The sequence below is a fragment of the Carlito syrichta genome, unplaced genomic scaffold (genome assembly GCF_000164805.1).
Source record: "Carlito syrichta isolate Samal-C Ts95f unplaced genomic scaffold, Tarsius_syrichta-2.0.1 Scaffold315702, whole genome shotgun sequence".
Classification (NCBI taxonomy): Eukaryota; Metazoa; Chordata; class Mammalia; order Primates; family Tarsiidae; genus Carlito; species Carlito syrichta.
The window spans coordinates 110,619-122,925 of record NW_007259798.1 but is presented as its reverse complement, the minus strand read 5'-3'; the positions used below and the strand labels follow the sequence as shown (position 1 = coordinate 122,925).

Here is a 12,307-nt window from a genome sequence, read left to right as displayed (position 1 = left end):
AATTTCTTCCATAATTTTGCATTTGTATATTTTTTATAATTGAGATTTGCCTATGATTTTCTTTTCACTTTCCTTCTCTAGTTTTGGCATCATGGTCTTGTTGACTTCAGCAGGTTTTATAGAACCAGCTTATAAAATCATCTGTTTCAGAGGAGGAATTTTTCTCTGCCTGATATCTTGTGGATGTATTCCAGTTTATTGTGACTGCTGACTTTAGCTTTTAGTGTATTGTATTTTAGTGTGTAAACTCATTTTTTGCGAAGTTTGCCTTGCTAGATTTGTATACCTACTTTATTGTTCCTTTGCATTTTTAGCTGTATGTTGTGGGAGGTTTTTTACTTTATCTTAGTCTTCTACATCTTTGGAGCTGAAATCAAACCTAATGTTATTTGCTTATTTGCTGTAGAAGTTAGAAAAACCTAGAGAATGGGAAGAGATGCTTTGAAAGATCTGCAAGTGTTTTGGGTTTTAGACTTAAGTGATTTTTGCTGTAAACTGGATATTTCTTGTTACAAATCCTTGAGCAATTTGAATAGGGTATCAAATTGATGATTTATATGGATTTTAAAATCTGTATTTGTATAGTAGTATTTTGTAGTTAGATTTTGGAGAAATGGAAAACATGAAAGAATCCAGGGAGGTGTTTTGAAAAATCCAGACATCACCTTTTCATTTATGTTTTTAAGATCAATAGAACTATAAAAACTGATGGAAAGTTTAAATATTAATGAGACCCATTATAACTTGGGAGAAAGACTGGAAGTTAACATCCCTGAGTTACAGCTTTAACTTACGATGGGATATTGCATAACTAGTTATTTCTATGTGGATGTTTTTCATTGTTATAATGTGGTCAGTTGAACTTCACTGTCTCTGCAGATTATGGGATCATGATAATGCCATTGTCATTATTTTATTTTGAATTATTCAGAAAAGGAAAATTTGCCTCAGATAATTTTGTTTATAGATTACTGTATAGCAAGTTGATTAAGTATAATTCTCATGGATTATGCACATATTTCTGCCTTGAGAAAATTGTGTGAAGTAATGTTCATGAATAAACTGACATTCTGAATAGAATTAGTTTAATAAAGTAAATAATTTTGAAGAACCTCTTCATGATTTTTTCCTTTATTATAATTATGTAGTATAATTTTTTCCAACGATAACACTAAGTGATACCTAAAATTAATTGATTCCATGGGTTAGGGCTTTTCTTGGAAAGTTTGTTCCTTTGTAAGAAATATCTATTCTTGGTTACCTTCACTTAGTTAGGCACTTCATGTAAAGAAAGTGTCCTTTCTCCATAGGTTAGTTATTTAATGATTTAGGGTATAGCTGAAAGAATAGTAATCTGAGGTTTTTTGCCTTCTAATCAGTTCACTTATCAACTGCCATTAGTTATGTGAGCAGCATATGCAGTGCAACATGAGACTAGGTATAGTAATTTAGGAATGCTAATTATTCCCTGTAATCATGTAACCCACATCTAGGTAAGTGAATGTACAATGTATATTGTTTTGTTGATATGTATTTATATTATATTTACTTTTTATCCACAATATAAAACAGTGGAGATTGACCATTTATGGTAAAAAGTATAGTAAAAATAATTTCATTTTCTCAAAAAGAGCAAGAACACCCCATGTATATATTTTGTCTGCAATAATTTAATCACTAGGAACAAAATAAACAGAACTTCTGTTTTTAAATGACTATGTTTTCGAGGAAGGAAAATGTGGTTAAAAGAATTGAAGAAGAAAATTTTACTTTACAAATGAAAGCACAAAATTCTGCCTGTAAAATTTGTGTTGGGCAGAAGGATCTCATATTGTTTTTTTTCCTCAAATATTTTGTAAATGGCAATAACGACAGAATTATGATGATAACTGCTGAAACTATTCAAGACTGTCAGACTTGTTCAGTTGTCACCATTGACATCCACAAATATACCTCTTTAGCTACAGGTTTTTGTGTGACTATCTAGTATAGCTAATATAAACATAGCTTATTTGATTTGATTCTGTGTTGCCATTCTTTTATGATATAACAAAAGGGTCCTGATGCTACATGGTAACATCTTTTTTATTAATCAATTTGGTTTGCTTACTGTTGTGTAAGACTGTCAAAACTTTTAGATTTGTCTTAAAACTAATGGTAGCAAGAAGACTAAATTAGTTTTTTCCAGAAAAGATTGAGCCCTACTAATTGATTTATGTTCTTTAAATCTGTTTTCTGTCTTTACAACTGTAGTGTTTGCCAGAAAAATAGAAAGTAACATACCTTTAACACTAGATTTATTTCTGAGAAGTTTAACTAAATGAAACTTTTATAAGGCAAATACTACTCTTTCTGTAAAGTTTGAAAGTAAAATAGAAGATTTGTGGCCAAGACTTAATCAGGAATATAGAAGAAACTAAAAGAAACTTCTGTGCTTGCTAATGAATACATAGGTGTATGCCAACTCTCTAACACACACACATACTACAAACACATATATTCTTTTTAAAATCTCAGTATTTCAAATGAATTCTTATATACAACTATATTTTGTCTTAAGTTATAAATGACTACATAGCTTGTATTTGATTTTAGACTTATTGCTTATGCTTTTTGAAGAATTATACTTTTAAATAATAGAAATCTATAAGAGCAATAGTCAGACAAATTGTGATATTCTGTTCAAGTATTTATTAATTTAGCTCAGTTCTATTCTAGGTTCAGGGAGATGAAAGAGTTAAAAGAGTTAAGTTGTGGCCTTTAACTAAGGAAGTTAGAGGAACAAGATATTGAGGTAGTTGTAGAAATGCAAATAATGTGAGCAGTAAATGCAGTGCAATATGAGACTAGGTGACCTGTAGTAATTTAGGAATGTGAATCTATCCCACATAATCATGTAACCCACATCTAGGTAAATGAATGTACAATGTAAGTTTTTTTGATATGTATTTATATTACACTTACTTTTTATCCACAATATAAATCAATGGAGACTTGATCATTTATGGTAATAAGTATAGTGAAAATAATTTCATTTTCTCAAAAAAGGCAAGAGCACCCTTATGTATATACCCAGAGATAACCATTGTTAATATTTTAGTTTATGTGTTTTTAGCAAATACATAAATGTGTACTGCATATGAGTGTATATGCATTTATTTTAAAATTGAGATTATAATGTGTGTGTATTTGATTGAATCCTGCTTTTTATACTTACTGATGTCTCAGAATTGTTCCAGGTTGTGTAAGATACTTCTACAACATGGTGTGTGACAACTGGAAGATTTTGCGTAGTGTGGATATGACTTAATTCATCCCAGGATTCCTCTGTGGTTGGATATTAAAAATGTTGCAGTTCTTTGCTGTTACAGAGCCAGTGTCCACTTTAAATTTCCTGTTGATTTGAAATGAAACGTGAGAATTATTCTTTTGAGTTGTTTCTAGAAGATTTATTTATTTGCTCATAGCCTGTGTTTCCGACTTATCAGACATAGTTAGAAGGTATACATGCATGCTTAAAATGAGGATCAAAGTTTGGGGAATATTTTTGCATTTTTCTCTGCTTAAAAGGTTCATCCTATTTGTTTGGCTGATTCCTTATCCTTCAAGTCCTTAAATGTGACCTGTCTCAAGACCTCCCCCACCCCCACTATTACTTTTATGTCACTGATCCAATTTATAGTTACACTATGCGTACCATGTGAATGACTCACCCTTTCCTATCTTGAAATTTTTTGAGGGCAGAGAACTTGCTTCTTTTGTTCAACATTCTGTGCTTATATCAAGGGCAGGGGACATGATGAAAGTTTGTTACAATCAAGTAACATATATTTATGTTGAGGGTACATAAATTCTAGGGAAAATTGACCAAGGTCACAAGTCATTTTTTTATTCAGCTTCCTTTTGAGTGTCACTCCCTTCCTTCTACTGCCCTGCCTCCTTGTCCCCAAAACTCTTGGGCAGAATTCCACAGTATGCAAACTTTGTTTTCCATCCTGTCTCCCTTCCATATAGAAGGTCTTTCTATAAATATAAATATTCTTTAAATAAATAAATCTAGGTTCTATCAACCATTCATTCACACAGCTTTAGCACTCAAGAAGCTATAGTCTGGCAGGGCAGATAAAAATAAGAAGCACTGAGCTGTGAATTGTGATGATCATGGAAGTGTGTCTGTTTCCAAGGGTCACTATGTGTTTTGACATTCATTTTTCCTGCTTTTCTTAGTTTGTATATAGCGCAGCTAGTTGGCCTATGTTTAGTTCTGTCTTTGGTACTTTTATTAAACACCTACTAATCTGAGATATCTTCCTCAAGGACATGTTTTTGTCCTCCCATTAAACTTGATAATACATGATTAGTACTCCAAGAAGTTTCCTGAGCATGTTGTTATTTACTTCTTGGGGATTCTTTTCTTTAAGTAGCTTTTAAAACCCCTTGCTGTTTAATTCTTGGAGAAGTTAGGACCCAATTATGCCTTTTTTGGGATCATGGGCTTTTCTTCCAAGCTCTATATAATTTCTTGTGAATTCTCTAGAAATCTGTGTTCCTTAAAAAAGAAAGAAAGACTCGTTTTTACCTGTCTCCTTCCAAGAATCGGCAACCTAGAGGATTATTTCTTCACAACTTAGAGGATTATTTCTTCACAAACAATTGAAACAGATTATACTACTTTTACCCTCTGCTTATCATAATGCAGATTTTCTCCTTGGAAAGATCTAGGTCACTGGCATTTCCGACCTAAAATAAAATATAAATTGTTCTGCCAGTAATAAAATAATAAGTCAGTATTTCCACTTATGTTTCAAAGTTTATTTTTGGTCTTTAGTATCTGCAGAAGTTCTAGGATTTGGGATAACTGGAAGCTTTGGACTGGTTTAAACTACCTAGGTCTTTCTACATTGTTGTCAGCACCTACAAGAGATTAAGTGACATAGGTTATGGGCTAATTAGAGTAGCTACTTACAGCTTACATCGTGCTTTATCATTTTATAAGATTTTGCAACATGTTTAATTCAAAATTTTAATTCAAAATTATTAATAATTATTAATTATTTCATTTGCATTGAGCCCTACAAATAAAAGGACTTATGTTTTGAAAAACCAAAGAGACTGGTAGGTGGAATGCAATGAGATAGTGGAAGAATTAAGGAGATTAATTTGTAGAGGAAGGCAGAGACAGATCATTCAGCGATTGTGATCATTTAGCAATTGTGGTAGCTAATTCTAGGCTTTTCTTGCTGCTTAAAGTCCAGCCAAGAGCTGACGTTGTCATCACCAAGCTCTACCACACTGCTCCTTTGCAGTTGAACAATCCATTGTATTATATACTTGAACTCTCTGGTAAAAAGTGCTGTGCTCACTAGTCTCTATTGATGGCCCTCAATGAAACATGCCTCCTGATGTCATCCTTTTCCATGTTAGATCTATACTACCCTGTGACTCATTTTACCTGACACAGTGTAGCAAAAGTAAAGCTCTGTCGCAGGCAAGACAGCGTGACGGCTTTTGTTTCTACACTTGTTGGGAACATTGAGCCACCATGTAAGAAGTCTAGCTATTCTGTTGGAGTTTAAAAACCACTTAGAGAGGGAGTGGCATTGAGAATACATGAGGAAAGAGGCGCCACCACCCTGGCATCCCAGCCAAGCTCACCCTTGTCCACCAGGGTGTTAGACATAAAGTCATCTTGGATGTGCCAGCTCCAGCCCCCAAATGACTACTGTCTTATGAGGAGTTGTAAGTGAACCCAAAACCAAAGTGAAAAATTATTCAAATGTTCCTCAAGAAGATGACTTCTCAAATAATCATGAGAAACAATAAAAGAAATATTGTTTAAGCCACTAAATTTTGGGGTTGTTTATTACGTAGTAAATGGTAAATAGGACAAGTAGCTAGGAAACATGTTGAGTGGCAACTATTTGGTTCTGCCAAAATTGTAGAATTAATTCAAATAGAGAAATATGAAGAATTTCTGCTCTCAATATCAAACTCTGGTGCAGAAGAAAAACATGTAAACAATTGTTATGGCATAAATGAGACCCTTAATTTTGTAATTCCTTTTGCACTCAACAAGATTTTCCTCATTCTTTCTCATTATGATATTTTATAGTGTGTGTGTACCATAGCTTACTTTGCAGTTTCCTCTATTGAGATGGACATTTTTCTTCCTTTATAGCTATTTTTTCTGTATTGCAAATAAAGGTGCACAAATGCGGATGTCTTTAGGATAATTTACACTTGTCCTCCATAGTGGCTTCATCAGTTTTAGTACTGCCACATGGACCATACATTCTTCGGTAGCTCTTCATAAGATTGAGAAATGACATATTTAATTTTCAAATAGGAAAGCCAAGTATATGCTCTATAGGAAGCAATATGTATTAGCAGCAAATATAAATTTGGGGATAGTGAGGATGACTTTAGAACATTTTTTATTTTTCTGGGTAATTTAGTACAGGAGGAAAAATGGCCCCAGTACGTTCTCCCACATCTAAGCTTAATTTACTATTGCTAGTTCTTTCTTCATAGGAAATTAGTATTGGGTCAACTATTATATCATAAAGACAAAACTAATGTTGAATCAATGACAGAACTTAATTGAATGTAAATCTCTTAGTAACAGTGCATCAGGAGAGGGGAAACAGCAATGACTGTTGGCAGGAGCACAGGCTCTAGCAGCATAAAGACCTGAAACTTAAATCCTAACCTGGCCACTTCATAGTAAAAATTGATAATCACCTGCAAACTAGGATCAAAACTGTCTACTTAATAGTGTGGTCATAAAGAATGCCAAACATATGGCATGTAAATAGATACTGTTTTTCCCCATTCCTCTAGAAAGTATATAAACTCTTGCTACTAATTTTCACTCTTACTTTGTTTATACAAGCAAAGGATGTAATATGACCTTTTATATTTTTATTTATTTTAAAAACCAACTTGGAACATATTGCAAAGTGAGTAAAAATAGAAGTCTCTGACTACACAAAATGATACCATCTGTCATATTTTGCATTCATTATCTTATTTGAATTTTGGGAGCAGGAATAGAGGTTCATACTTTAATTTTATTGATATGGGTTCAAAAATGACCAAGTTTGATAATGGACTTTGAGGGTTGGAATGCAGGTCTTCTGGGTGCTAGCCTAGCACTCTTTCCTTTAGGTCACAATGCCCGATCCACTTTCAGTTCCCTTGTGATTGTCATTAGAGATTTCCGTGTTGCTAGCATATTTTTTGAATGTTCCACCAGATCCAACAAAATATTTAGTTCCTGCTTTGTATGATTAGGCCAAGCACTAAATATATTTTTATACATTTTCATTTAGAAATTGCCTCAGGTGAAAAGGAATTTTTAGTGGAAGAAAGCTAAATTGCTATTTTTTATTACAGTGAACTCAAACATTTTGTGTGAAATATGTATTTTTATTTCTGAAATAGTATGACCATGTAGTTGTGATGAGTTGAAGAAGATAAAGAATATTGATGGTAAAGATTTTTAGTTCTGTGAGAGAGATAATAATTGATTGGCAGTGTTGGTATCCCTACAGGAATGCTGTAGTGATGTGGACAATGAAGAGATAAGCTGCTGTAGAAAACTTTGATGTCTAGTTTTGCTTTATGCTATGAATTTGTTTCGAAGGAAAGAGGAAATTTGATACACACAGTTAATGTTTAAAATTATGCTTTCTAATACAAAACTTTCAATTTGAGAACTTTGCAGCTTTTTTTTTTTATTTCTCTGTGGATTTGAATAGTCAATATTTAGTTTATAAAACTAAAGGTAGATTGATGTGTAAGACATCAGAACTCTACCAACTGCTAAAATGAAAGCATATGTGCATATGGGTGAGCTTAAAACTTAGAGTATTAATTTATAAGTACCAGAGAAATATCTTGCTGTCTAACTATGACCTTTCATATGTTTGACAGATTGAAAGATTTAAATAAAGGAGAAAAAGTGACTTATTTCTCCTTCAAGGAATTATTTTTATTATCATTTCCTTCTTTATAATGATAATAATATAAGAAATATGGAACATGGAGGTAATTTAAGGGAATACTTCATTATTATTTAGCATATCAAAATATGGCAGATTGTGGACCTTTGTACATTTTTTTCTTGATTGTTTTTATTGAAAAAAATCATTTGTCTCCCACCAAGTTTTTTATCCTGATCGTTGCATATTGTCTTTGTTGGGTGTCGGAAAATATATCGTATGTGAAGTTGACACTTCTACTCTGTAGCCTCTGTTCCGTTAGATCTGTATTAACACTTCCCCTGTTGTGTTTGCTCTGCAGCTCACCAAAGCTCATCGTCAAGGACACATGGTGAAAGTAGATTGGCTGGACAGACTGACATTTAGAGAAATAGAAATGATAAATGAGGTGGGTTGTATCCCTCTTTTTTTAAATTTTAAAATATTTTCTACAGATTTTTGAATTGCCAATTTCTCAACAGAATTGTTTATTGAGATTTGTATCTCACAATTGTGGGATTATCAAGGTTAACCTGGATAGCAGTGATTTCTATGCTAACGTGGAAAATTGAGAATATCTGCCTTTTTTATATTTAATGTAATGTCAAACCATGAAGTAGGTAGCAGTTATCCTAAGATGTACTAAGTATCATACAAGTGAAGCCTGTACAGACCTGATGGCGCATTTGTGTCTTCTTTTTCATGGTAGCTCATGTTCAAGTCAGGGTTGGATAAATCTATCAGTACAATGCTAGCTTTTCACTTCAGTTACCGTAAGTCATCTTTAGGAAGTTCCCTTTAATTAATGTATTGCTTGTCTTTTGCATTATGTATAGGACTCTGCACCCTTAATAAAGTTACATGATTTAAATAGCTTCTTTTTTCTTTTCTTTTTTTTTCTGAATTGGGGTCTCACTGTAGCCCAGGCTAGAGTGCAGTGGTGCCATCATGGCTTACTGCAGCCTCAACTTTCTGGGCTCAGGCGGTCCTCCCTCCTCAGCCTCTCAAGTAGTTGAGACTACAGGTATGTGCCACCATGCCACCATAAACAGCTAATGTTTGATTTTTTTCTGTCTTTTCTTTTTTTTTAGAGATTGTATCTTTCTCTGTTGCCTAGGTTGGTCTCAAACTCCTGGACTCCAAGAGTCCTCCTACCTCGGTTTGTTTCCCAAAGTGCTGGGATTATAGGCCTGAGCTACTGCACCTGGCTTAAGTACTTTCTTTTTCTTGACCTTGTGTATTGGGCCAGTGTATGTGTTTAATTAAAAGATGACTTCAATGAGAGTCTTCCAAAAGTTGTAACAAAAAGTAGAATTTTCTTTTGTATATTTTCTATAAACTACTAGATATTTGATGTAATGGAATATGCTTAAATAACTAAAATAATTAATTTATCAAATTAGGAGAGAAGAATTTCAATTTTGTGATATGTCTGACTTATAATAACCAATGTAAGTCACAACTGACTTAATTTAGATTCTCCAACTGGTTTTCAGCAGGTGAAAAGAGAGAGAAGTTTTTACTTTTATGGTGAACTACTGTAAAAGTTATGCTTCAGCATTTTAAAAAAAATGAATGTAGTGGTGTTTAACATTTGCATTCAATTTGAATATTTGGTTTCTTTTCTAAGTTTACTCACAATACAATCTCATGTATTCAAATTGGAAGAAAGGTTACTTTTTTGTAATTTTCATAGTAGTCACATTCCAAAGAGAGTTTAACCAAAATGCTTGCTTACATGTTTCTGTTCTTTCCCTTAGGTTCCCATGGGTGTAGAATGTATAATGTTAGCGTTACCTTTGTCCAGCCTTTCTCATCCTTTCCACCTCCGCTCTTTAAAAGACAGGCGGCCATTACCATTACCACAGTAGGGTGTAATATGCTTCATAAAGCTGAGCAATTTACATAAACTTTTTAGGCCTTTATGATTTTATGTATTAGACTTAAAGCCATTTATAAAGCTGTTTTGGGTCAAGACTAATCAACCTTTTAGACTGTGTTGTATTTTCCTTTTCTCATTACCGTAGTACAGGTATGCACCTCATAAACATATTTCATATGGACTGCATGTACAACAGTGGCCCCATATTTTTACTATGCCTTTTCTTTGTTTACCTATGTTTAGATACAAATACTTACCATTATGTTACAGTTGTGTACAGTATTCAGTACAGCAACATGCTTTACAGCTTTGTAGCCTAGGAGGTATGGTTATACCATTCAGCCCCAGTGTACATATAGTAAGTAGGCGCTTTCATCTAGGTTTGTGTAAGTACACTCTATGATGTTGGTACAACCGTGAATAGGCTAATGGTGCATTTCTCAGAGTGTGTTCCTCTCATTAAGCAACATATGACTGTGTGTGCTTTGTTTTTTTTAAGAGACCACATTTATATAAAGAATCATAATTTTCTTATGTTAGGGGAGAATTAATTGCCTCAATTACTTAAAATGTGGATTAAATTTACAAATGAAAAATCATTTTAAGAATATTTATATCTTAATTGGAAAAAATTTGTAAATGTTATACTTGGTAAGTCAAATGACCTCTGTCCTTAGTTGCATACTTTTTATTTTTTTAACTTTTGGTTATTGCTGCAGTTATGTAATTTCTATAGTTAGATCAGTCATGTAGTTTAAGGATGAACTTTTCTTTGCTTAAAATTGTTAGAAATACAAAGCATATTTAATTTTGAAAGAAAATAGTTCTCATGCAAATGTATGCAATATACCTCCAGGATTTTATATAATAAAATCCAAACTACTGAATAAACCAAAACTGATGAGTTTGAGGAAGCAGTTATGAGTACATAGTTGGCACTACTGAATGAAACAGTGGTGCTGTGTATAGTAAAGTACTGCATAAAACACTGCATGTATATATTGAAATACATTTTTTATGTGCACGTTGTATTTTAACTTGTACTTCATAGATACGTATATTACTGAGTTGGGAAAATGATATGTACTGAATTTTTAAGACAGTGTTGAAAATGGCCATTTTTCATGAAAATCTTTTTTTTTGTTTTAGAGTGAAAAGCGAAGTTCTAACTTCATGTACTTGATGGTTGAGTTTCGATGTGTCAAGTGTGATGATAAGGAATATGGTATTGTTTATTATGAAAAGGTATTTGCCTTAGAGCTGTTTTTGATCTTTGAAGTAGAGAGGAGGGGAAACATTTAAAAAAAAATCACTGTTGTTCCTGCTGAGATGAATTATTTGGTTGTGGGATAGCAGCAGACAGCTGTCAGCAGCAGCTGTTTATGTATACACAAATCAAATCATACAGCTACAACAAGATTACAAAAGCTGATCATTCTTGTAATGCAGTTCTGGGTTACAGAATTCAATAAGTATGCAAGTGATTAAAAACTTTTTGATTAATTTTCTGCAAATTGGCAAGTAGGACACTAATAGCTTTATTTATAATTATTACTCATTTGAAAAGTAAAAAGAAGAAATCACACCTTTTAAGTCATAAACTATTGAAAGTCAAGAGTATGGTTGTTATTTAAGTATTATATACACATGAAATGTGCTGGAATTCTGTATGAGGTCCTAACTTATGTATACTTATGAAAAATTTCATAGAAGTCCATTTGTTTATATAAATATGCAGACTTTGATAGATAGCATAATAGATTAATATTTCTTCTAGCATATAATCAAGCTTATATGTTGTATATTTGTTCATTAGAAACAGCCCTTTTAAGCTATAGTTACACTTTATTTGTTAATGCTATCATAAATGATTTTTAAAATATATATAGCTTTATAAATTACTACTTGAATGGTTTTTATAATAAAGTTTTAGAGTTTGTATAGTTAATTTATGACGCTTTTCAAAGTTAATGTTCATATAGCTTTTTTCTTTAGCTTGTATCCCTTTCACTAAAGTGAAAGGATAGAAAGTGTTAACTTATTTCAGCTTTTATTTATTTATTTATAAATGATACTCTTTGGGAAATAAAGAAGATAGGAAGATAGACTATTTAACATTGTTTATTAATTTGTTAGAAAAACTACATCAAAGAGTAAGGGAAATGTAGGTGAGTGAAACTGTTTTGTTACCAGTACACATTAATGAAATCATATTTTACATTTTATACTATATGCCATTTCATTAAAAGCAATATTTTCTGCTCATATAGAGTTTATATTGTAAAACATGCTAATGGAGATGGTACTTTCAAACATTAGAGATGTGAAGGATCTTTTGAAAGACAGTTTTGATAGCAGATGAAATAATAACAGAATAGAAATTAGAAGAATTTCAAGTATTTTTGAAAAGGTTCTTGACCCCTTTCTACTGCTTCCCGAAAAT

General features: G+C 32.5%; 1 protein-coding gene across 3 annotated transcripts in view; it reads left to right on the top strand.

The window, feature by feature from the left end:
- Positions 1–12,307, top strand: part of PIK3C3 (phosphatidylinositol 3-kinase catalytic subunit type 3) — a 133,792-nt gene that overhangs the window by 24,810 nt on the left and 96,675 nt on the right. For all 3 annotated transcript variants that reach the window (XM_021706512.1, XM_008073151.1, XM_008073152.1), the window contains 2 exons: positions 8,305–8,391; positions 11,014–11,109. In XM_021706512.1, coding sequence (XP_021562187.1) covers positions 8,305–8,391; positions 11,014–11,109 — 183 coding nt within the window. The remainder of the gene's footprint in view (positions 1–8,304; positions 8,392–11,013; positions 11,110–12,307) is intronic.